The 27,645-nt window shown below is 35.9% G+C and overlaps 1 protein-coding gene across 1 annotated transcript; it reads left to right on the forward strand.

Moving 5' to 3' along the window:
* Positions 1 to 23,058: 23,058 nt before the first annotated feature.
* Positions 23,059 to 23,448, forward strand: LOC145957877 (uncharacterized). The gene has a single exon (XM_083074298.1). The coding sequence runs from the start codon at positions 23,059 to 23,061 to the stop codon at positions 23,446 to 23,448; it is 390 nt and encodes a 129-aa protein (XP_082930424.1).
* The last annotated feature ends 4,197 nt before the right edge of the window (positions 23,449 to 27,645 follow it).

A 27,645-nucleotide genomic window follows, 5' to 3' on the forward strand; every position in this document is an offset into this window, starting at 1 on the left:
TCTATTTATAGACATCAAGAGTGGCCGGAACGGCCCGTTTCAAATCCGGAATGGCCCATTCTAAACTCTTTGTCATGTGTAAAATTTCACATCTAGAAAGGCCCGTTCTCAAACTAGAACGACCCGTTTTGGGGTTGCATTTAACCCATAACGGCCATATTTGAAACGACCCATTCCCAACTAGGGTTATAGGCCATTTTGGTGGTTTAGAACGACCCGTTCTGGGCTACCAAAAATAGCTCTTTTTAGTAGTTTGGAAAGGCCCATTCCAGTTTGGGAACGGCCCGTTCTAGGCTACTAAATCACCCATTTTGGACTTTTGGGCCTTCGTACAATCTGTGAAAATTGGGCTATTACAACAGATTTATCTATCAAAAAATTATTTGCATTTATTATTTGAAAAAATATATGTGTAATAGCATCACTATGTAAAGGGGGATCCTAAATAGGTTAGTAGCTTGCCTCACATCAATCATATGCTACACATTAAAGAAAAAGTAAAAGTACAAAGTGGGGGAACCAAACCAAAACCCACCAACAAAACAAAAAAAAAACAAAGAAAAAGATACAAAAGGAATCAACCAAACGGAAACAAAATAGCAAATAAACATGCATACAACAACCACCCTGCCAAAGATATTTGACCACATATAGACATCAACCTATGACCAGGAAGAATCATCTCTAACAAACCAACAACTTCCACAAAAGAGAAACCAGACAACTACACAAAGATGAACCAACTGAATAACCAAAAAATAAAATCCCCAATCCAAGAGAACTTAGGGGGCTTTGCCATTATGGATTTGGTTCTAGTCCTAGGAGTCAAAGTTACCTTGCACTTTTGATTTTTAGACCTTTGAGAAGGTTGAGCCGCCTCATTACAAACAAAACCTCTTTCAGCAAGGATGTTAAAGTCCTGTTGTACTAAAAGAGGGAAGTCAGACAAATCTTGGGACTCCAAGGGTGCAAAGGAAATCAATTTAGATATAAAGTCAGAACCAGCCTCTACAAGAAATGTAAAGTCACATGATTTTTTTACAAAAGGATCTTGAGATCTTGTAGCTTTGATTGCAATGTCTGGGGAGATAGTGTCACCAACCTTTATAGAGGAGCTGGAACCAATTTGGAAGAAACATCATGAGAATTTACATCAATATTTTGATTAGGAGGATAGGATAGGTTATGCACATCTAAAATATCCTCTAGAGATGGCACACCATCTAAATAAGAGTCATCATTTTCCACTGTTTGAGAAAAACGTAAGGCATTCAAATCCTACTGAACTAAAGTAGGAAATGTTGAGCAAGCAACCGGATTAGGAATAATGATATTATTTTGAGCAGGCTACAAAACGACTAGATCATGGTCATTCTACAAGAAAACTTTTTCTTTTGCACTTGAAAGTGTAGACGTGTCATTATCCGTAGGTAACGTCCATATTGTTTTAAAAAAACATTTTAAAATCTTGTTATTAAATTATTATTAAGTCTGTTTAAAATATTATTAAATAAAAAGGAAAACAATATAAGAACATTAATCTAATTATAATAATATAAATTGGAACAAGCTCAACCATCACTACTAGAAAACTGGTGTTTAACATTGCTATATCTACATCGGTTCTAGTAGAAACGATGTAAATCATAAACACGTGCGGTGCCAATCTTATAAATAAATAGAAAATGCAAACATATTTACATTGGTTGGGTGGAGAAACGATGTAAATATGAACAATTATACATCAGTTTTATTATTGACTGATGTAGAAATGAAACCAGGAAGTTGTTCTACATGTAAATCGGGTTTGCTTTTGACCGATGTAGAAGTCAAACCCAAATATCTCCCCCCGCGAACACCCATGGAAAGCATACCCTTTCAGCAACCTTCCCAGCCCGCCGCGAGCAACGATGGAAAGCAATCCCCCTTGACAATGTTCTCAGCCCTCTTCTCTTCTCTTCTTTCGCACACTCTTCTCAGTATTTTGCAAGAAGATGAAATTTTCAGACTGGAGAGAATATAGCTTCTCATTCTGTCAGTGAACAAATCTAGGGTTGTAGACTTTTCCTTCAGCTTATTTTCTGTGAGATGATTCTTTTTGTTGCTTTCACTACTGAAAAATTAGTATATTACGTCACCTATTTTACGTCGGACATACAAAAATCTGACGTAATAAAAACACGGTGGCATGTTTCATAATTTTAGTTAAATTATTTATGTCGAACCTCCTAGGGTCTGATGTACATTTTAACATCTACGTTGGCTATGCATTGTGTCCAACGTAGATGTTAAAATTGATGTCGGACCCTACCAGGGCCGACGTAAATAACCCAGAGGATCGGCCCATTAAAAGAAGGTGTACACTAGCTAGAGATTTCAAAAACTTCATCTAGGGTTTCCTTCTCCCATTGTGCAATAGAGGCCACACGCGAGAAATCCCTCTTCTTCCTCCTCAAATCGTGGCTGCCCTCGCAGTTGGAGCCACTCCCCGATGACCTCGTCCACCATCCTCCACACCATGCGCTGCGAGTGGTCCAGCATCAACGCCATCCGCCTCGACAAGTTCTACCTCCTCATCCGCACCTCCTCTGAAGCTTAGGAAGGCTAGGGAAGAGGTTGATTCACGTGATGATGTTTTTCTTCTTGGGACGGTTGCGTTGGTCATGGGCTTTTCTGGGAGGTTCTATGAGGTTGCGTCTTCTATTGAGTGTGTTTATGGGAATAGGAAGGTGATGTTTGCGTTGCATTTTGAGTTTTTGAAGCTGGAGAAGGAAGTGACCAAGTTCGGGTTTGGAGAACCCACTCCTAGGACTATCAAGCAGAACAGGCCGTTCTGCTTGGAGAACAGCCCGTTCTCCATGCAGAACGGGCTGTGCTTCATGTAGAAAGGGTCGTTCTGCTTGGAAAACGGGTCGTTCTCCAAGCAGAAGGACCCGTTCTGCTTGCACTATTTTTTTTAATAAATTTTTTTACATTTTACGTCAGACCTTGGCATGTCCGACGTAAATTTATGTTAGTTTTCGCAACCGTAAATTTACGTCTCCTGCATCGACATTGGAGGTTTTTCCGACGTAAAACCCCTAAAATAACAGACGTAGAATGTATATTCTGTACTAGTGTTTTGTTTTTTGATTTGTTTTTTCTGGTTGAAGGAAAAGCCACTGGGAATGCGGTGCTTTCCGTGAGAGCTCATCGCTTTTGATTTCGATATCACCTATCAATAATTTGAGTTGGAGCTTCTTCGGTTAGCTCATGATTATGTCTTATATTGTTGTATTTTGGGGTCTGTTGCGTTTTAGGGTTTTATGCAATTTCAATGTGAAGGTTTCGTTTTATCTATTCCTTGCTCTGTTTTGGCAATTGATGTTGGATAATTGATTCTCTATGGAATTCTGTTGATGGCGTGAGAATATCTGGTTGAGTCATTTCGTAGTTGAAGTCTATAAGTTTAAAAACAGATTTTAATAAAAAGATAAACTTATGTAGAAGCATGCACAGTCTCACACACACACATTATGCTTTCATAGTTGAATAATTTAGAAAATGCTTTCTGATCACCCCATTATGGTTGTTGCTACTAGTGACTGAGTTTCTGTTGAAATGTGGTTGAGTTGTGTTCTTGAAACTTCCAATTTGTTTTCTTTTTTATGGTTCATCGTTGAATGGGGCAAAACATGTTTGTGCTTGTTTGCTTTCTGGGGGAAGAAGTGATGCAAATGTTGGAAGCTCTTTAGTAAATTGAAAGTTATGGCGAATAGTTCATATTTTTTTAGGCCTTTTTTCTTCGGTTAATGGCTGAGGAATTGTTGGAGATTGATGGAAATGGAAACTTTCAAGTTGCATTTTTTTACTTGATTTTCTTTGTCTTGCTTTTGATAAGCTGAACTATTTTGCTAGAAAGAAATGGATATTTTAAGATTTTTTTTCTGGCTTAGCTTTAAATGTTGGTTGTAATTTATTTGGGTATTTGATTGTATTTTTTTTCTTTCAATATTAGTTTGTTATTGACTCTATGGAGTGTAGATGTTTGGTTGTTTTGATAATGTGCTTTCTCGAGCCAATCAACTGTAGAGGAATTTATAGCCCATTCAGGGAATGTAAATTGTTTAAAAATTGGAATGAAGGCTAGACAGCTTTTGGTTACAGATGATCACAATGTCAATCTATGGATGATTGGGAAACCAAATTATTTTAGCATTTTGGTTGTGATATGACTAAGGCATGATTGCTAGGCTGTAATGAAAGGTCCATTTATTATGTGCACTTTGTTGCAATTTATGTTGTTATAATGCTTGCGACTCAAGGATTTATGTTGTTGCATGAGGAATTCTCTATTTTGGAGATAATCTATGTCAATTATATTTCTGCTATGTATAATTTATCTTTCAACTTTTTTATTATGACCTCTGCAATGTATGACCCATAACTGTGTTGCTCCTTTATATGAATCTTTTTTTTATAATTATTATTTTGGAATTTCCAGTATGCATATATTATATCCAAAACAATGCGTCTTTCATCTATAAGAAAATAGGGAATTAATTGATTTTACTTCTCATCTTCTTGGTCCTTCAGTTAGCACTCTTGAGAATAAAGCTGGAAAGTGCCCATCCCCTCAACAGATTTGAATAATGGATATGAGCTTATGGACAGTGAGACTTCTAATGCTTGCTTGGAAAATGATACAATTGATGGCGTTTCATTAGATTTTATGGTAATTTAACTGAACTGCCTTTCTTCTTGTCTTAATCTGTCTATTTCTGCGTGTGTGTGTGTGACTGTGCATGCTTCTACATAAGTTTATCTTTAGATTAAAACCTATTTTTAAACTTAGAGACTTCAACTATGAAATGACTCAACCGAATATTCTCTTACATAGTTTGTGTTTTTATAAATGTTTTGAAATAATGTCTCAGGGTTGTAACAATGAAGCTGTTCATCTGGAGTCTAGATCTATATTCTCTCCTGGATTTCACTCTTCCAAAAATTTTGGAGGAAAAGTTTTTGATAGAGGTAATTGACATCGTATTATTTTTAAATTATTTTTGGCTCTGAATTACTTTTTACTTCTTCTGTTTATTCATTAATTCTTGCTAACTTTAATGAGACATTTTAAAAATAATTTTTAATCTTTTTCTTTTGTTTCTCTCTAGTTGATTTTGTCAAAATTTTTTTAGAAAAAAGAATTAGAGTTACCACAGGGAGATGTAGTGGATGGTCATGTTAGTCAAGGAGATGTGACTGTGACAATTAGATGCATGCTTTAAGCACAAAAAAATGTCAATGGTTGTAATTCTGATTATGATGGAAACGGTCTCTCCTTGGAAGTTTCTACCATATATCTTGCCATGAAAAACTCAAAGTTGTGCATCATATTTATGTCAATATTTAAGTTGCATGCCTAATTGATAAGCTGTGCATCAAAGTTTCTTTTTAAAGTATAGATAAATGGATGGTCTCTCTGCTGCAACATCTCCCTGTTCATGTCTCTTTTGATGCCTTCCATTTCATGTCCTTTTCCCCACTTTTTTTGGACTTTTCATTAATTTATCGTTGAGCAATTTTCTTTTTTAGTTTTATCTTTCTAATTTTACTTATGACATTTTACCAATGTGTATTTTTTTACTGCAACATTTTACTGATGTGTTGGGCATTTCCTTTTCTAATTTCACTTAATTTATTGGTCCTGCTCTGCTCATATGTCATACCACTATTATTCAATTTTTTTTGTTATTTTGCTACTTATTTACATTGGTTTTGCTGACAACTGATGTAGTTTTGTACACAAATCTATATTGTTTTCAAAACCGATGTAGAAGTGCATGTATTTCTAAGTCGCCCTATTCTACATCGGTTTTAGAATCGATGTATATTACCTCTCAGAACTGATGTAAATAATAAATCCTGTAGTAGTGCATTCATATAACATTTCATTTGAACATAGTTTGATTTTAAAACTAGACAATAAATCGAACTATAACAAAGTAAAGTCTGATTTTTCAAATTAAACAATAAATTATAAAATCAATATGATTTTTAAAATTAAGCAATAAATATATTATAACACTAGTTGGATGAAAGATCAAATGAGAAACTCATAAATTTTAGAAAATAAATAAATTGAATAATTGATATTTTAAAGGAATAAAACGTAAACAAAAAAATATTCAATAGATAAAATAAATAAAAAAGTCTCTAGATTAACATAGGAAATGAAAAAAAAATTCCAAAAGAAAAATTATATAATTTTAAAAAGAGGAATCACATGAAAGGCCCATAAATGTAGTATAATGAGCTTCTTCCTAGTACATTGAAATTTAGAGATTTTATAGCTTCTTGACTCTTGAGTTCAAGGCCATCTTTGTATAGAAACAAAATGAAAATAATGATAAATATATTATCAATGTATGCTCAAAAACTAAGTTGCAGATATGCTCAAATCTTTAAAAAGGAATAAGGGTAGGTACATATGGGCAAATAGCCAATTTACAAAATGAACATGATATTTGAATTGATTTTGTTGGGAGTTCAATTGAAACCTTCCCTTGATGTTCGTATGTATCCCTAAGGAACACACTTTATTAGCCTCCCACAGAAAGTTGCCTACTCCTTCTTGTGGACTCACAAATATAACACTCTAGAAAAGTATGTGAAATTACTTTCTACATTTTGAAGTGCGTCAGATTTTACCTTCCATCTTATAGCTAGTGTTCACAAGAAAAGTGTGACAATGTTAATATTTTTCCTGTGTAAGATGCCTACACCAATGAGTTCTCCACTCTTCAATTATTGCACTGTTTCTCTAGCAAGTATCCATGGTGGGAAGTGTCGCAACCAAAAAATCTCTGATCTTCCAACCTACGGTTTAGACATCTTTTTGAAAATCACATCAATTAAGGAATGTACGGAGACCAGACTAATCCTTAATTAATGGTTTTGAAAAATAAGTTCATGGAGTTGCCACCAATGTTTTAGTCAAAATATTGGAAAAAGAAAAGGTTTTTAAAAGTCCAATAATGGCCTTGATAACCAGAATTGGGTTCGCGTCGGTTACGTGTAGAGAAGGTATTAAGCACCCCTGCAATGCCCTTAATCGGTACCCTTACGATGAAGTTAGCATAGTAAAAAATTAATAAGTTAAATATTTAATCCCCTTTTTGAATGGTTATTTACATACTTATATTTAAATTAAGCGATTGACCCTAAAATGTCGACATGGTTGCTTTTATTATAACAATGTTTAAAAAATAAGAAAATAGAAGGAGAGAGGAGTGTTGACTGAAATACCTCTTGTTCGAGCTTTACTAGATCTTCAAATATAGAGACTTTTAGGCACTTTTTGGCGACCTAACACACTACAATGTTCCTCACAAAATCTCAAGAAATACAGAGGAGAGGGAAAGAGAAATTTCGAGCTCTAAGGAGTCTTGGACAAAATTTTATGCCCCGAGAACAGTGCCTGAGTTTTCTATTTATAGACATCAAAAGTGGCCAGAATGGCTCGTTCCAGATTCGGAACAACCCGTTCTGGACCCCTTCTTTATGTATTAATTTTGTATCTGGAATGGCCCGTTCTTAAACTAGAACGGTCCGTTCCAGAGTTGAGTTTAACACATAAATGCCTATGCTAGAACGACCCGTTCCAAACTAGGGTTTTAGGCCTTTTTAGTAACTTGGAACGGCCTGTTCCGAGTTGGGAACCGCCCGTTTCGGTTTTGGAACACCCATTCTAGGCTACTAAAACCAACTTGTTTAGGCTTCAAGCTTCCTTGTTGTCATATGGTGTTGCCTCCATACTTTGGGAGCTCCTCGTCTTTGTTGGTCCGGAAGAAATTGGGTGTCTATAGTTGCCCCTCTTTACTTGTCCTTTGGAATAGTTATGTATTGCTTTTCCAAAGGCAAGTAAATACGTAAACATTTTGTCCAGGTCTTCTCTTTGCCTCTTTGGTGTTGGTGCTTCTGCATTATTTCCCTTGGATAGTTGTATTTGCTTGTATCCTCGCCCTTTAGAGTAGTTGAGTGTTGGTTGCGTACTCTATTGGGTAACAAGGCTGACAAACTGTATATCTGATCTTTAGTCTTCGAGTAGAAGATCCATTGTTTCTCTTGTTATAGTGTGTTCTTTTATTTTTAGCTTGTTGAAGAGGGAGTATTTTCATAGCTCAGCCTCTCCAGGCTGGACTAACATTTAGGGCTTCAACCGGCCCATGGTGGGAAGCTCGACAGCAGTCCCGATTTTGACTTCGAGGAACTCAGCGGTGCCCTCGTTTTCATTCACTGATTTGAGAGGCTCGATGGCGGCTCTCAATCTAGCTGGACTGATTTTAAGGCTTTAGCTAGCCTATGGTGGGAGCTCGACGGCAGTCCTGATTTTGACTTCAAGGAACTCGGTGGTGCCTTCATTGTCATTCACTAATTTGAGAGGCTCGATGGCGGCTCTCAATCAAGCTCGACTGATTTTAAGGCTTCAGTCATCCTATGGTGGGAGCTCGATGACAGTCCCGATTTTGACTTTGAGGAATTTGGCGGTGCCTTCATTGTCATTCACTGATTTGAGAGGCTCGATGACGGCTCTCAATCCAGTTGGACTGATTTTAAGGCTTCATTCGGCCTATGGTGGGAGCTTGACGGTGGTCTCAGTTTTGACTTTGAGGGACTCAGCGATGCCATCGTTATCATTCACTGATTTGAGAGGCTCGATGGCGGCTCTCAATCAAGCTGGACTAATTTTAAGGCTTCAGCCAACCTATGGTAGGAGCTCGACGGCAATCTCGATTTTGACTTTGAGGAACTTGGCGGTGCCCTCGTTGTCATTTAATGATTTGAGAGGCTCGACGACAGCTCTCAAATTGGATGGTTGTTGATGTCCTTTGAAGGAGGACCTTTGAAATCTAGGGTGGATACTAGACTATGATCCTTCTTCGATTTGAGGTACTCAACGGTGCCCTTGTTGTTGACTTGTGATGGAAACTGGCCTAAAGAGGATGGGCACGATATACTTGATGTGCCCCTGTGTTGGTGGGCAGAGAAAATAGATGGATGACAGGGATTCTAGTGTTGCCCCTACCATGTGAGTATTGTGATGCCTCTCTAGGCGTCTGCTTGTGGTAGGATTTTTTCTAAATTTCATTTTTGTTTAGCTTCGGCTTTTTCATGTTTGAAGCTTGCCTTTTTCTGCTATTTTTCTAAATGCTTCAGCTTTTTCAACATTTACGAAGCTTGCCTTTTTCTCATGTTGTTGCTTTTGCTCTTTATTGTCATTATTGGTGGAGGGATCTATTCCCATGTTGTTATTTGCTAAATCTTTATTGATGAGTATTATTTTGGAAGCCACACCTGGCTTTGCTTAGGAAGCCATTTCTAGTCTTAGCATTATCTTGGATCATCCTTCATTCGATTGAGGAGTAGGGCGCGATGGCCTCTTCATGCTTATAGGCTTGATTATTCTTCCTCTTTTGGTTCTATCCCGTCTTGCTATTGACATGTCTTTCTTTTCTAGGTGGCTATATGAAATCACTTGTATGGAATGCCTTTGTTGGGGCTAGGCCTCTTGACATGATCTTGGCTCTTAAGGCACTGTCTAGCTGTTAATCTTTTTTATGAGTGCTTTGGCCTCTTGATTCCCCCAACAAGTGATAGATATACACACACAAAGAATGCAAAAGAAAATGCACACTACAAGAAAAACTGTTATTATCTACGGAATATTACCTACGAAATTTTTTCTATAGATAATGTTTAGTTATCTACGGAATATTACTTACAGAATTTTTTCGTAAATAATATTTAGTTATCTACGGAATATTACCTACGAAATTTTTCTGTAGATAATTTTTAGTTATCTACGGAATATTACCTATGGAATTTTTTCTGTAAATAATGTTTAGTTATCTACGGATAAAATTCGTAGATAACAACTTTCATGGGTTATCTATGGAAAACTATCCGTAGATAACGTTATCTACGAAAAACTTTCCATAGATAAAGTTATCTACGGATAAACTTTCCGTAGATAACATTATCTACGGATTTTCTGTAGATAACCTTGGCGGGATGCAGGGCAAAATTTTTTATACTCTAAGTGATGTAAAGAATATTTGGTAAAAAATAAATATTATTAAAAATTGTCATTTTAAATTTTTTATTTTTATAAATTAATGATGATAAAAAATAACATACTAATATATAGTTTTAAATTTGATATGAAAATATTATGATATAATTAAATAAGATTTTAAATTCTTATTTTATTACTGGTTGATAATTAGAAAATAAAACAAGAATAAATACATTTTTTGAATTTCATATCATAGATTTAAGATGAATAAATATATTAAGTTAATTAATAATTTATTTAAAATATTAAAATTTAATTTATAAAAATAATATTTTAAAAGGGAAGGGTTATAATAACACTAGTGTAACTTTGATTAAGTATTACACCGTTCAATAACTTTATATTAAATGTGAATTTTATAAATTCAACTGTTAGGTTGAAAACTTTTTACTCTTAGCTCATATATACAAAATTTTATATTAATTCAAGATGATTTGATACTTCATTCTTGTAAAACAAAATTGACGTAATATATACATTTTAAAATATACTAAAATATGAACACTTTGATTACCTTCAAGTTATTGTTCAATTTTAACAAAATTGGATATAAACATATAAAGTGATATGAACTTTTAATCTAACGGTTGGATTTACAAAATTCACATTTAATATAAAGTTATTGAGTGATATAATACTTAGTGAAAGTTACACCGGTGTTATTATAACCCTTATCATTTTAAAATATATAAATTATTATTTAAAATTTTAAATTTATAATAAATAATTTAAATTGTATCATTATATTAATTTTAAATGGAAATAAGTAGATTGTTAATTATACAAGTAAGTACATATATATAAATAAAGATTAACTAAATATAATATAATTATCATATATTTTTATAGGATCCAAAAATAGTATATGTATGAGATTGTATAGTTGAGGATGACTTAAATGAATTAATTTGTACTACTTATACTGCAAGATGCATCTACTTTTTGGTAGCTTATCTCATTAGAATTCCACAGTTAAGCGTGCTTGATTTGGAGTAATATAGGGATAAGTGACCTTCTAGGGAGTTTCCTAGAAAATGTGCAGTAAGGACAAAACACATTGAAAAGTGAAGTGTCATGAAATAGCATCCTTGAGAGGCCAAATATGAGGGTTGTTACATTTATAAATTTATTAAAATTAAAGAAATTTTTTTCGAAGGTTATCTATAGATAAAATCTGTAGATAACAACTTTCGTGAGTTATCTACGAAAAAAATCCATAGATAACAACTTTCTTGGGTTATCTACGAAAAATTTTCCTTAGGTAACACTACCTACAGAAAATTTTTCATAGGTAAAGTTATCTACGACCTTATTACCTACAGATTTTTGGTCGTAGATAATCCGTAGATAATTAAGACTTATCTACAGATTTTCATGCTTATCTACGAATTTCTTCTATAGATAATCCTGAATTTTCTTGTAGTGACAAAGCAGGAATGGATTGGATTTTTTTTTATTTTTTTTTCAAATTTTTTTTTAAGGTGAAGTTATACCATTTTGTGCACACTTGTGCCCTATGCATGCTATGCAATGATATCTCTATGCTAATGCTTAAATGTAGATTGATTTTACTTTGAAGAAATTAATCTATGAGCATTAATTATTGGCATGGATTGTTAGCCTTTAGCCATGTCGAATTCATTCCAAGTGTTGCTTCTTGAACCTGAGGTTTGTGTAGTTCGGCCCTTTCACCTGTATCAGATATGATATGTTAGTCCTTAGATCAAGTGTACCTAGACTCTGTTCTAGGACACCTCCAACTTTTCCCTGTGAGTGTTCATTGTGCATATTCCGTGTATCTCTCAAATTTATCTTAATGCCATATAGGTTAAGAGGAAAGAGAAGAAGGGGATATATACATTTTTTCACAAAAGGTTTATTAGAGGGGATTTTTTTAAAAAATGGTTTTTAAAAGAAGGGCTGGTTGAGGTAGGTTAGTGTCTAGGCTGATGAACAAGCATATTTAAAATGAGAAAATCATTTTTTTTGCATTAGCTTATTATTTCCTTCAAAGTTAAGCGATGACTTGGGATTGCATATTGATTAAATGATCTTCCTGAGCCGCCTTTCAGTTTTCAGCTCAAGATGCTATTTTGTCCTAACTTTTGCCTAGGTTACTTGAGGTTTGTTCCCTAGCGGACATTTTCTTTATGATCCTCACTTTTGCCTAGGCTACCCTTTTTGTTTGTGGGTTTCCTAGAGGACCTTGCCCTAATTTTTGTGCTGGCCCTCAGTGGATTTTTTGTCAGGCTTTTGTCTTTGCAATGTTTGTGATCATCTTTCATTCCTTCATTAAAGGGAGGATGCCCCTTGCACTGATTTCGTTTGGACTTTTATCCACAAGTCATGCCAAATTTGATTGGTCTTTATGTGTTCCTTATCGCGTATTAAGCCATTGTTTCTAATTGACATCCCTATTTCAAATGTACTTGCTCGTTTAAGGTTCGTTAACTTAGAGTAGATAAAAGGGAGATGAGAAATGAAGTAGAAAAATGTATGACATTAAAATAGAATTTTCAATTTACACGTGCCCATTTAATGTAGCTCAAGGGCCCGGGCATGCCCTGAGTTCTTGATTCATACACAGAGAACTAGACGGAGGTTGCCCATTAGAGAGACCTAGGTGATTTGACTATAAAGCTAGTCCTCCACTTGCTTGGATGTGGCGCTTCAGAAGATCTCATGTTAAGGGAGATCCTTTGGCTTCTTCTCTTATGAAGGTATTGTCAACCCATATCCTGAGCCTTTCTTAAGAAGTAGGAATGGGTAGAAGAGATGATAGAGCTTTCCATAGAGTCTTGCTTCTCAAGAGGAACATTCAAGCTGTCTCTCGATTTTCAGCTCAAACAAATATTGCTCTTTTCTTTTTCTTTTTTTTTGCCTAAAATGCCCTTTACAGGTTTTCATTCTAGTAGCTTCTTAACAAGCAATACTTTCTCTTGTTGAAATCATCTTTCAAGAAAGCTCTATTAACTTTGTCTTAGTGTTTAAGGGATTCGCCCTCCTCAGGTTCCCTTTATTAGCTTGTAACTCGTTAGGAGTGTGGATCCGTCCATTCCTAGTCATTTTTCCTATTCCGCTTGGATTTCACGGTTGAACGACATGACTTTGTCCTCTTAGGACAAAAGTTGGCGTCTTGATGATTGTTGAGTTTTTTACCCTAAAATCTTTATGCGTGACTTACTTTCCAATACTTCCGACTAACGCACATAGGTTAATTTTCCTTTTTATTCTCATTTATTCTTTTACAAGGAAGGATATCTTCTAAATGAATGTAATGCAGAATGCAAAGAAAGTTGAGAATAATAAATATCAGTCTCATTGATTTGTTTATCTATGAATGCTTAAATAGATTTTGACAATATTAAGCGAGAATCTATATTAGATTCTAAGAAGACTTACTTCAACAAACACATCAAAGCAAGGGCCCAACCATAGTATTTTTAAAAATTGATTTGGGCTTTTCTTTAGAGCGCAGATACTGTCATATATTAGAGCATTCACTTTTCTTAACTTTCTATACGTACCGCAACCTAATCCTCCCTAGCTAATAAAATAAAATGAATGGAATTAATGAACTAATCTAGAATGCATGCCATGTTTTTTTGCCTAATCTTTATCATGTTTGTATTATCTAAAGGAAAATGATGCATGGTAAAGAGGAGATTTCTTTTATTCATTTTTTTAAAAAGGAAAACCTATATAATGTTAATGGAATGATGACACAAGAATGTACAAAGGGGTATACATTTTTTTTTTATATTTTTATTTCTTTATTATTTGTTTGCTTGATTTAAAATTTTAATCCACTCTTATTAGAAGAAATAATACAAACAAATACACACACACATGCTCAATCAACGTACACCCACAAACGATCATGTTCAAATCCTTGGTTTGTGGTCCCTGTCAAGAAATGTGCGTTGTATAGGACAATTCTAATTATCCTTACTTTGGTGTTTAAAGGCTCCTAAGGTGCCCCCATTATAGGGACCCAGTACCTCTGTTGTCGTCACCTGGTAAACTCTAAGGTTTGTCGTAGTATTTCGGGCTAGAGTAACTAGTTATCATCTTGAGTGTGATTTTCGACAAGGCTCGCAGGCTCCAAGGCCAAACTTAGGCCGAGCGTACGTCAACCACTCCTTATGTTTAATACCCTCATGCCCCCGGTGTAGGGGGACTGTTGTGTGCTAAGGTTTATGTATAGTTGCTATCTCAAACAAGTGCAAAATTTAAACAGGCAAACAAATATCAAAACCAAGTAAATAAAACAAACAAAGTAAAGGGGAAAAATATTTAAACTATTAATTCTTATCACACTATCTTCATCATTTTTTTAGGCTTGACCCTCTTTAAACTTCCCCAGTAGAGTTACCATCTGTCGCAACCCGAAAATTTTTGATCTTGTAACCTATGGTTTAGACATCCTTTTGAAAATCTCATCAATTAAGGAATGCCCGGAGGCTAGAGTAATCCTTAATTAATGGTTTTGAAAAATGATTTCATGGAGTCGCCACCAATTTTTTACTCAAAATATTGGAAAAAGAAAAGGTTTTTAAAAGTCCAATGATGGCCTTCATACCCAGCATTGGGTTCAAGGGTCGGTTACCTGTAGGGAAGGTATTAAGCACCCCTACAACGCTCTTAATCGGCATCCTTATGATAAAGTTAGCATAGTAAAAAATTAATAAGTTAAATATTTAATCCCCTTTATGAATGGTTATTTACATGCTTAAATTTAAATTAAGCGATTGACCTTAAAATTTCTACATGGTTGCTTTTATTATAATAATATTTAAAAAATAAGAAAATAGAAGGAGAGAGGAGTGTGACTGAAATACCTCTTGTCTGAGTTTTACTAGATCTTCAAATATGGAGACTTTTAGGCGCTTTTTTGGCGACCTAACACATTACAATGTTCCTCACAAAATCTCAAGAAATACAGAGGAGAGAGAAAGAGAAATTTCAAGCTCTAAGGAGTCTTTAACAATTTTTTGCCTCGAGAATAGTGCCCGAGTCTGCTATTTATAGACATTAGAAATAGTCAAAACGACCCGTTCCAGATCCAAAATGGCCAATTCTGATGGAATCCTCCCTTCCATGGATGATTTCGGCTCCTTGAAGAGAGACTCCTTGCCCAAAGATCTAGGCTCATCAAAGGATTTAGAAAAGGGACGTTTAAGGTGGAAGATGGATTTTGGCGTGAATAGGTGAAGGTGGGGAAAAATGTATGGTTGCTCAAGGTTGGCTCACTCCAAGTGTAGGTGGAGGCCACTCTAGGTTTCCTACTCTCCAAGGGTGGAGATAGGAGGGGGTTAGACGAATCCAACCTAGTGACTAAGGAAGAGATGTTGAGGCATAAAATGCTCACTCAAAATCTATATAATCCAAAGTATTTACAAGTGGTGGGGTGTTGGGTATTTATAGGAGGGGAGGCATCTAGGGTTGCATTTGGGACATGCATGGCCGAAATTCATAAGGCAAATGCACTCCAAATGACATGCCAAATGAATCCTAGATGCTACTTGGTGACCAAGGATGGAATCTAAGGGGTTAGATTGGCTATTTCTAGGTGCATGATAAGTCCATGCAACCTTTGTCCTCCACTTGGGCCTAAGCCTTTCTAACACCAAAAATAGGTCCAATGAAAATGCGTCACCTCCTCATGAAATACCCTAGCCCAAATTAAAAACCTAATCATCTAAAGCACCCCATAATACAAGGGTAAAATGGGAAATACAAAGAAAATAAATCCTATGACTAAAATACCCCAAAATACAAGGGTAAAATTGGAATAAAGCAATAAATTCTATACTACTCAAATTGGCCATAGTCATGAACCAAGTGATGGGTCTCACATGAAGTGAAGTACCAAGGATGGTTCTCCATCATACCCTCCTTCTTGAGAAGGATTTGACCTCAAATCTTTAAGCTCTTCCATTCCATTGATCCTTCAAAAGATGTGAAACCACAATTAGGGAAGTAAAAAAAATACTAAAACTTTAGCGATGCAATCCTTAAGTACACAATTTGTTGAATGAAAGTGCTAGGGAAAGGAGAGAGCCAAAGAGGCATCACCATTAAAATTATTGGCCCCATGCAATTCATTCACCAAATCATCTATCTTAGGGATTGGGTGCCTTTTATGCAATGATGGCTTTTAAAAAGGTGCTCATCCTCCATTGCCATCTTTCTTTGGCACCAAAAGAAGGAGGATGGCACAAGGGTTAAGGTTCTTTTGAACCTAGCCCTTTGTCTTCAAAGGAAAAATTCTTTTTTTCTTTTCTTTGGCCTCTTTTGTTTTGTCTCCATCAATTCTCCTTGAGTTTAGCCTTCCTAATTATGCTTTTTCAGTTTTATTTCTTGGACTCTTGCTCTTTGGGTTGGTTTCACTTTACTTGTAGGTGAAGAACTTCTCTAGCAAACTATCACACCCTTTGGTGGATTTGAGTGGAGGAGTGAACCGAATCCAAACCTATCAAAGAGGTTTAGGGACTTTTGATGTAATTGAGATTGTATATTCTGAATAGAGTTCAGATTTCTCTCTTCCAAAAGTCCCTAAACCTCTTTGAGTTCATCCAATTCTCTTCTCCCTTCATAGAAGAGTGTGGTGAGAATTGACGGGGCTTATCTCTTCAACAAGGAGTGGCGCCTCTTGGGAGAGTTTCTCCACCAACCGTGGTGGTCTTAAGGCCTCCTCCTCCATAGGAGACCTTAACCAAGCATAGGAAGAATCAAGGAGTTCAAGATCTAGGGAGGAGCTTGAAGGAAACTCAACATCAATCCGGGTTTCTCAACAAGTCTTCCATCAAATTCTGGATCCCTTCATTATGCGTTAATTTTGTATCTGGAATGGCCCGTTCTTAAACTAGAACAGCCCGTTCTAGAGTTGAGTTTAACACATAACTACCTATACTGGAACGACCCATTCCAAACTAGGGTTTTAGGCCTTTTTAGTTACTTGGAACGGCCCGTTCCGAGTTGGGAACAGCCCGTTCCAGTTTTGGAATTGCTTGTTCTAGGCTACTAAAACCAGCTTGTTTGGGCTTCAAGCTTCCTTGTTGTCATGTGGTGTTGCCTCCATACTTTGGGAGCTCCTCGTCTTCATAGTAGACGTCCATTTCATTACTTTTGTTGGTCCGGACAAAATTGGGTGTCTATAGGAAGGTGGTAGATAATATCAACCTAAAAAGGGAAAAAAGGGTCAATGGAACATTAAACAAATTCAAAGAAGTACCAAGTGTAACATTTTGGTATCGATTAATTCCAAAAATTGACATTCTAAACAAAGAAAGACAACATGAGTATAAAAATTTGAGTGAAACAAATATTTCAAGAAGGAAATGATACTAACATGACAAACAAATGACAATCACTAACAGGTAGGTAAAGTTAATAAAAAAAAAGTGAAAACTAATACTAAAAGTGAAAAATGTAGGAAAGCTAATTTAAAATCCAATGTTGTAGAAGAAGAGAAGGGGGGATAAAATCTCACACTTTCTGCAAAATGCATGCATTTTGACTTTTTAAAATCTTAATAGTCATCTTAATTAAAAAATACTAATGGATATTGGATAAAAAAAATGTGAACTACCAAAAACCAAATTAATATATATAATGAAAAATGATTCTTTTTATTGGCATGAAAAAAGCTTGATACACTAGTGCAAAAAACACTTTTAAAATAAGTTAAAAAGGGATCGAGTTTAAAAGAGATTCGGTGACATTTTTGTGTCACCACTTTTCAAATTGGTTAAAATTTAACCGATTTTAAAAGGTGTCATCCCTACAAGTTTTAAAATATGTTCTTCAAGAACCAAGTTTGTATGTAGTATACAAAACTAATATCTTTTTTCTGAATATATCATGCAAGATTAGTTATCTATGAATCGATTTTAAAAACTGTGCTCTAAAATGGAGAGACCCCTTCATTCTCATTCACATTTTTTCACCCCCGTTTTCTCGCTTCTCTCTTATGCCCCTACCTCGTAACCATTATTGTTTACTTGGTGATGGTAGAGGCCTAGCCAACGAAACTACTACTAGGGACATGGCTAGGAGGATACAGGAGGATTGGACCAGTGTTGAGGATGGTTGGCCTAAGCTACTCTTGAGTTGGGATATATCTTAAAGCCCATGTAATGTAGGATTTATGGCCTATTTAGGCTTGTATTCATTTAGGCCTCGTATTTTTGACCAATTACAGTAGAATTTTATTTGGGCTGTGTATTTGGGCCAAGTAGATAGGAAGAAGTCTAAATTAGCATGTGAGATTACATTTAGATAGGATTTAGGTTTCATTTAGGGTGCATTTGAACACCATGTGCTGACCAAGGGTGGTGCACATGGCATGCTTCAAATGCAACTCCAAATGCCATCTAAATTACATCCAAATGCAACCATCACATGTCTTAAATCCAAAGGCACATGTAGGCACATGGGAAGCAAAGTTCATGGACCAAATTTGAATTTTGAATTCAAATTTGGCACTTAGAGTTTAACTTGACCATACCATGGTTTAAGTTAAACCCTAGATTAACTTAGCTTCCCTTGGACGTTTCTTTGCCTATATAAGACTCCTAGCCATGTCTTTCACTCATCTTCTTCAATTGCTCCTTATTTTCGCGTCATTTTGGAGTCCAAAGGAACCTCAAGCGAGCTACATGGACATTGGAGAACTTGAAGAGTGAATTAGTCCATGAATTCACTTAGGAGTTTCATCACTTAGATCATCGTTCTCTTTCTATATCACACGCTACTCTTTCTCATACCCTTCTCTCTCCCATTAGCTTTCTCTCTCACGCACGCACTTTTCTCTCTTTTTCATCCTCTCTCATTCGCCCTTGCGTTCATCGCCATTGTCACCCCTCAAATTCCTTAGTGAAATTTTTATGTTTCTTTAAGCTTAAAACCTGATGACTTGTGCAATCTTTGTAAGCCTTAATGTTGTTAGGGTTAATATTCCTCCTAGATCAATTAGTGTTTTTTACATTAGAAAAATTGGATTTTAGCCCACCTAACTATAGCAGCATTATAGTGCCACAAAAACCCACCTAACAAGATAATGCCCCTTGATGGAATTTTTTGTAGCGATTGATGGCCCCTTAGCCATGCTCTATTGCAAATGTGACGTCCAAAATCATTACTAATATATTTAGATTTTAATATTTAATTTATTTAAATATATTAATTATGGAGAAATATAATCAATAAACATAATGGTATTTAAATTAGGTTAAAATATGTAACTAGAATCATTTCAATTACATTTCTCAAAATATATTAATAAATTGAATCTTTATTGAAGAAATAAGCATAATTAAATGGGTATGATAATTTAAAAGATATATAACTTTATACATATAAAGTGTGTTACATACATCCATAAATATTTTTCAAAAAGAATTAAAAGATGTAACCCCTTACAAAATATAAGGTATAAACATTAACTACATCACTGATATTAGCAAACAAAGTATAGAAAATTTCTCACCCCAAATATACATCCAAAATGGAAATAACCTATACTCATAACAGTTTACCCAAAATAAGAGGAAAATGGAAAACCTATGGAGACTAACCCTCCCTGAACAAACTATCATAGTACACTCGATCCTCTGAATTCACATCGTTAAGGTCAAAAGTCCCCTTATCAACATATAGTTCAACACTAGTATCTTGTTGAAAAGTTTGTCGGATAGGTCTTCCATAAGCATCATGATCGAAGAGCTCCTGAAGAAACCTCGATGCATTTGTAGGTCTCTTTGTGCCATAGTAAACATAGTAGTATTATACATGATGAATCCTCATACCAGGTGTCCACCAAAAAGACATCATAAAAGTCGCATTCACCTCTATAGTGATCTAAGGTTGGGGTTGCTCTCCTAAGTTATTTACTAAGAACTTATAACAACTAAAATGTACATGATTTCTAACTTCCCCATTTCCTCATAGTTGTGATGAAACTCAATGAGATGAAGGGTCCTTTGTGATGTTGTCATCTCCTGAAATATGGGTTGTAAGGATGAGTTTCCCCACTCTTCAAACTCCACAAACACAATAACAAGCATACGATAATACATCTTAAAGTAAACAAATACAACAATCAATAATCTCTAATGGTTTTATCAATAGATTACTTTCAAGTATCATAAAAGGATTATCAACATATTAATCTACTAACTTGGGCCCAAATGCTTCCATCAAAACCCCTTTTGCTAATGGTTAGTGTGGGCACTCTGATGCTTGATGCTAGCAACCTAGTGAGCTTTTTGCCTTACTTGTGCCCGGCATGGTCTTTTTGGTGTCAAGTGTTAGTTCCTATGTTCTTCTTAGTTTCACTCTTTTTCTTTTGTTCTTGAATACTTTTATGTTGTACTTAATTTTGGGATGCTTGTACATCTAACATCATGTGGATTGCTCATTTCACTATGCTTATGTAATTTTTGTGGTGCTTTATATTGCTCTAGTTTTTCAAGATGTCTCCCTTTAGTAAAAGGCAAAAAACCCAAGAAGACCAATCTTTCAAGGGTCAAAAGAGGAGGGAGAAATCCTATTCTGACATATTTTTCACCAGGAAACATGAGAAACATTATCTATATATAATAAGAATACGAGGTTGTTAATAGAGAGAAAGGAGAATCTCATGCCAGGGGAGGCTACTAATTTTTGGATTGAGTATTTGAGGAGGTGTTGGGCCAAGATGGGGACTTACCCTTAGAGCTATCAAAATAGGCTAGTTCGACCCATGCTACCCGGTCCACCTTAACCCACTTTAAAAATGGGCCAACCCAACCTGACTCATTTTTTATTTTCTCAAAATTTTCCTAGCCTGGCCCGGCCCACCACAAGTTGGTGGGTCATACGTGCCAACCCACCAACCCACCAAAAAATTAAAAAAAAACCAACAAAATTCAAAATTTTAAATTAACTATAAATTAACACGATAGTCATAAAATTAGCATCATTAATAGTCATAAGTCATAACTCTATTAAGTCAGACGAAGTACATTTCGCAATTCCCACCGAGGTTTTGAAAATGACAAATATAATACATATTGTTACTTCTAACAAGTGCATTAGTGTTTCAGTCAAATAACGAAAAGTTCAAATATTGGAATATGTTCAAGTAAAATCTGACTAGACAAAACATCAGATAATAGGAAGACCAACATCAGCAATAAGGCTGTTTAAAACTCAAATCAAATACAAAGTCTATCAAAAAGAAGCCTAGAGCATTAGACGCAAATTGGCCAAGGCATCAACATGAAGTGACCACTAGAAAAGTCCAATATAAACGACAAAGTTATTACTTCGACACCCAGACGAAAAGGGTAGTCAAAATCAGGCGTAGTATCTTGTTACCAGACGATGTCAAGAATGCTGAAGAACGTCTGAAGTCCACTAATCACATTGAAAAGAATTATATAAGAAGCACAAAAGGAAATCATCGAAAATGAAAATTAGGGCAAGCATGGATTCACAAGTCAAAGCTAAGTGCGTAAGAGAAAGGACACCTACTTTTCAAGAAAAGACAGCACCGTAGTAGCTAAACTGACAAAAAAGTACAAATATACCTAGACCATGATTGAAGTCAGATATCGAAGAAATCAACTACATAGAAAAGCTCCACAAATACAAGCAAACATTTAATGCAAGGATCAAATGCATTAAATAAGAAGATCTACATGAACATGAACGAAGCCTTCGTGTGCATCAAGAAAAAGATTACGCTCCAATGGCCAAATTCAAATTTAAACAACGGGTAGATTTATTAGATGTATATAAACATCAAGACAAAGAAGAAGAAGATAGAGAACGAAAAAGAAATAAATCATGAATACAAAAGTTTCAAATATTCAACTTTTCTCCTTCTAAAAGCACTTCCTGTATATCTGTGTAGAAACTAAGATAGCTTATCTTAGTGAATGTTGCCAATAGTTCATCCTCTCTACGAAAGTTACCAAACACTCAGACACTGTTCTCTGAAAAACTAAGGTTACGCACCTTAGTCAGTGTAGAAATTACCATATAACCTCTTTGTGAGAGTCATACACACACTCAAAACCTGCAACTGCTGTAAAGCTTGAAGAGGCTAGTAGAAAGAATACTTGTGAACCAAAAGTGGTTGAGAATACTAGCATTGGTAAGTGAAGCCAACGAGCCAGAAGTGGTCGAGAGTACTTGTAGAACTAGAAGTGGTTAAGAATACTAGCATCGAGTTGACGAGCCAAAAGTGGCTGAGAATACTTGTAATCTTGTGTGATTAGTGGAACCCTTCTACGGAAGGAAACTGGACGTAGCTCATATTGAGTGAACCAGTATAACTGTCTGTGCATTCTCTTTTCTTTTTAGCATTTCATACTCTACACCTGATCTACTTTGGTTTACAGCAAAGCTTTGGACGAAAGTCTATTTGCTTCTATTAAAACTACTTGATTAGACGATAACGTTTTCCAAACTGAAAACCTGTTTATCTAATCATCTATATTGAAAACTAGGTTTGGTAAAACAAAAAATCACTAGACAAAAATTTTTCTTAAATCTTCCAACCAAAAATACGCTTGCGAAAATAACTTTAAATTTTTCTTTCGAATCATAACACACATATTCAACCCCCATTCTGTGTGTTTTTCCGCTAACTTCATTTGGTATCAGAGCTTGACCCCTTGGGTTGAGCATCTAACACTATAGGGGTAACGATCATGGAAAATGAAGGACAAACCGTAAACCAACCACCTCTCTTCAAAGGAGAGAAATATGACTACTGGAAGCAAAGAATGATTGTATTCTTTGATGCATGTCATATAGACATATGGGACGTTGTTGAGCAAGGAAACTACATTCCTTTAGATCAAGCCGACAATGAGAATCCCAGAGCACAATGGTCTAAAGAGCAAAAGTAAAGATTCATGCTGAACTCCAAAGCACGCAATGCGCTCATGTGTGCTTTGTCTGAAGAGGAATACACTAAAGTTCACAGCTTTAGAAGTGCCAAACAAATGTGGGACACCCTAGCTCTAACCTACGAGGGGTCCCTAGAGGTAAAATGCAACAAGCTAAGCTTGTTGGCACGTAAGTATGAACTTTTTGAGATGGAAGAAAGTGAATCTATACAAACTATGTTTGGAAGATTCCAAACCATCGTAAATGAACTTTCCTTTCTAGGTAGAACTTATGATAACTTTGATCACATTGACAAATTACTTCGTAGTTTACCCAGTAAATGGAGACCACAAGTCACCGCTCTGAGGGCATCCAAAAATCTGGAGAAGCTCTCCCTAGAGGAACTCATTGGACTCCTTAAAGTTCATGAGTTGGAGTTACAATAGGATGATGCTGGGAGAAAACAAAAGTCTATTGCGTTTACTGTGCAAAAGAAAAAACCAACACCATCCTCCTCAAAAGCACTAAAGATAAATGATATGTCCAATGATAGCTGCAGTGAGGGAACTTATGACACAGACGATGAAATATCTTTCCTGTTAAGAAAAATCCATTCGATGATGAAGAAAAAGGGAGAGATACGATGGAGAAAATACAACAGACCCTCTAGAGAAAAGGCACAACCATTATGCTATGAGTGCAAGAAACCTAGACTTACAAAATAGAATGTCCGAAACTGGAGAAAGAAAAAGAAAAAGAGAAGAAGTTGGTCCCCTTCAAAAAGAAGAAAGCCATGATGGCCACCTGGGAGGACCTTGACACAACATCGTCAGAAGAAGATGAAGAAGTAAACTTCTGTCTCATGGTAGACGCAGACTCATCATCAGAATCACATAATGAGGAGGTAACTGAATCTGACCTAAAAATTCTTGAGCATGCATATAATCAACTTCTATCAGATTCAGCAAAAATTTCTACAGCATATAAGGAACATAAGAAAATAATTTTGGAATTACTTGAAGAAAACCGTCTACTGAAAGATGAAAATACAAAACTTCTTTCAACTTATCAAGAGGTAATCAAATTAACCCAAGAAAATGATTTATTAAGATCTGACCTATCAAAGTTCACACTGGGAACTAAGAACCTTGAGCATCTTTTAAAACATTCCAGGAGTGGGAAAGATAGAACAGGATTAGGATTTGTTGAATCTGAGTCTGAAGCTAAGATAAGAACTTATGCATCTTCCTTATATGGAAAGAATGGACACTTTACGTCTGAATGCAGTCATATGCATAAGAAGAGGGATTCCAAAACCTCTAACACTAACATTCATGGACCCAAATCCGTCTGGGTACCAAAAATTAAAATAGTGCCTGTTGTAGATCTGTTCAACAAAGACAAAAAGTGCCGAATCATGGTACCTGGACAGTGGCTGCTCGCGACACATGACGAGCAAAAAGTCTATGTTCCTAGACCTCAAGTCCAAGAAAGGAGGGCAAGTCACATTTGGAGGAGGACAGAAAGGGTATATCATGGGAATAGGTAAAATAGGTATCAACTCCTCTATTTCCATTGATAATGTTTTGTATGTTAAAGGATTAACACATAGTCTACTGAGCATAAGTCAATTGTGCGATAATGGTTATGAAGTACCCATCAACAAAAATAAATGCACTATGAGTCAACCTGATTCATCCATATTATTCACGGCTAACAGATGCAACAATTTGTAAAAAATAATGCTTAATGAACTAGAAAATCAGAATGTTGATTGTCTAGTTTCATATGAAAATCAGTGGATCTGCCACAAGAAGCTTGATCATGCAAGTCAGAGATTAATCTCAAAACTGAAAAGGCATAACCTCGTAAGAGGACTACCGAATCTTGTGCATCATACGAACGGTGTATGTGAAGCATGTCAAAAGGGGAAACAAATTAAAAATTCATTTCAAAGCAAAAATCATGTTTCCACCTCACGACCTCTTGAACTGCTCCACATAGACCTATTCGGTCCCACTAGAACTGCATCTATGAATGGTAAAAGATATGGATTGGTCATTGTGGATGACTACACTAGATGGACATGGGTATTGTTCATAACTCACAAGGATGAGTCTTTTAGGGTATTCCATGTATTCTATAAAAGAGTTCAAAATGAGAAAGGGGCATCAATTGCGTCTATCCGAAGTGATCATGGGGGAGAATTTGAAAATGAACAACTTCAAGAATTTTGTGAAGAAAATGGAATAAAACATAACTTTTCAACACCTAGAACTCCACAGCAAAATGGGGTTGTAGAAACAAAGAACCGATCCTTACAAGAAATGGAAAGAACGTTGCTAAACGATTTTTCCTCCCCTAAACATTTCTGGGCAGAAGCAGTTAATACCTCCTGCTATATTCAAAACAAAATATGTATTAGGCCCTTACTGAAAAAGACTCCTTATGAATTGTGGAAAGGAAAAGCACCCAACATATCATATTTTCATTCATTTGGATGTAAATGTTTTATTCTAAACACCAAAGACAATTTAGGAAAATTTAACTCAAAAACCAACGAAGGTATTCTACTCGGATACTCTATGAGGTCAAGAGCATATAGGGTGTTCAACAACAGAACTAAAACTGTTGAGAAAGCCATTCATGTTAAATTTGACGAACACAGGCCTAATAAAGAAGTATCAGAGCTAGGCAACTTCTTTGAGAATATGTAGGTAAATAATGATCAGTCGAAAAAGCCTGAGTCTGAAGAAATAACAACTCAACAAGACAAAGGAGAGGATAGAGAGCCAGTTCATCGTAACTGGTAGCTGAAGGCTCATCATCCGCAAGAACAAATAATTGGAGAAGCAAAGGATGCAGTAAGAACCAGAAGCTCGTTTAGAACTCAAGCACAAATTGCTCTATTATCTCAAACGGAACCAAAAACCACGAATGAAGCATTATCAGACGAAAGCTGGGTTCAGGCCATGCAAGAAGAATTGAATCAATTCCTGAAGAATGACGTCTGGAAACTTGTTCCAAAGCCCAAAGACAGGACGATCATAGGAACAAAATGGGTATACAAAAATAAAATGGACAAATCTGGAAACGTGATAAGGAACAAAGCAATGTTAGTCACAAAAGAGTATTCTCAACAGGAAGTTATAGACTTTACTGAAACTTTTGCACCTGTTGCTCGAATAGAAGCCATTAGAATGTTACTCGCTTTTGTTGCATGTACTGGTATGAAATTATATCAGATGGATGTTAAAAGTGCATTTTTAAATGGAACTATTTTAGAAGAAGTTTATGTATGTCAACCTCCAGGTTTTGAAAATGAACTACAGTCATCTTATGTTTTCAAGCTAAACAAAGCTTTATATAGATTAAAACAAGCACCTCGTGCTTGGTATGAGAAACTAAGCTCTTTTCTAGTAGAAAATAACTTTATAAGAGGTAAAATTGACAACACTCTTTTTAGGAAAGTAATAAAGGATGATTTTATAATAGTCCAGATCTACGTTGATGACATAATTTTTGGTGCTACTAATGAAAAACTCTGCCAAGAATTTTCCAAACTTATGCAAGACGAATTTGAAATGAGCATGATGGGAGAACTGAAGTTCTTCTTAGGACTTCAAATTGTCCAGTCAGAAAAAGGTGTTAAGATTCACCAAAAAAAATACACAAAAGAATTGTTACAGAAGTTTAAGATGGAAGATGCGAAACCAATGAAGACACCAATGCATCCTTCAACAACACTTGGTCTAGACGAAGAATCACCAGACGTTGACAAGACAATGTACAGAGGAATGGTTGGTTCTCTCTTGTACCTAACAGCATCAAGACACGACATCATGTTCAGCATTTGCGTCTATGCTAGGTTCCAAGTACGACCTAAGGAGGTACATCTACAAGAAGTTAAAAGAATCTTAAGATATCTTAAAGGAACACCTAACCTAGGCATCAGCTTCTATAGAAGCCAAAATTTTTCTCTTCTAGGATACTGTGATGCAGATTATGCAGGAGACAAATGGGAAAGAAAGAGCACTAGTGGAGGGTGCCATTTCCTTGGTCGCTGCTTAGTTTCATGGACAAGCAAGAGGCAAAGCACGATTGCCCTATCCACTTGTGAAGCTGAGTATGTTGCCACAGGACAATGTCTCACGCAACTATTATGGATCAAACATCAGCTGGAAGACTACGACATTTATGAGAGTAGTATTCCTGTACTTTGTGATAACATTGCTGCTATTAACATATCTAAAAATCTTGTTTTGCATTCTAGTGATGGACTCCTTCCATCATGGGAGAGACCACGACGTCTAAGGTGGGAGAGAGACTCCTTGCTAAGGCCATGATGATGACCTCAATGGTGGATGTTCCTTCAAGGGTGGAGAAATAAGGATGATGGGCGTGAGGTGTTTATGGTGGGCAAATAGGAGGAAGTGGAAGGGAAATGTGTCTAGGTGGTTCTAGGTTGGCTCACTTCACCAAGTGGGGATGAAGGTCACTCAATAAACCCTAAACTCACTAAAGAGAGGAGAGGGGAGGTCTAGGCCGTGATGACCTAGGTGACTAAGGAGAGGATTTGAGGCAAAAAATGCTCACTCAAATTCATATATTCCAAAGTATTTACAAGGTGCACGGTTTAGGGT

This window comes from Cajanus cajan, chromosome 5, assembly GCF_000230855.2.
Source record: "Cajanus cajan strain Asha chromosome 5, NIPB_CcT2T_4, whole genome shotgun sequence".
NCBI lineage: Eukaryota > Viridiplantae > Streptophyta > Magnoliopsida > Fabales > Fabaceae > Cajanus > Cajanus cajan.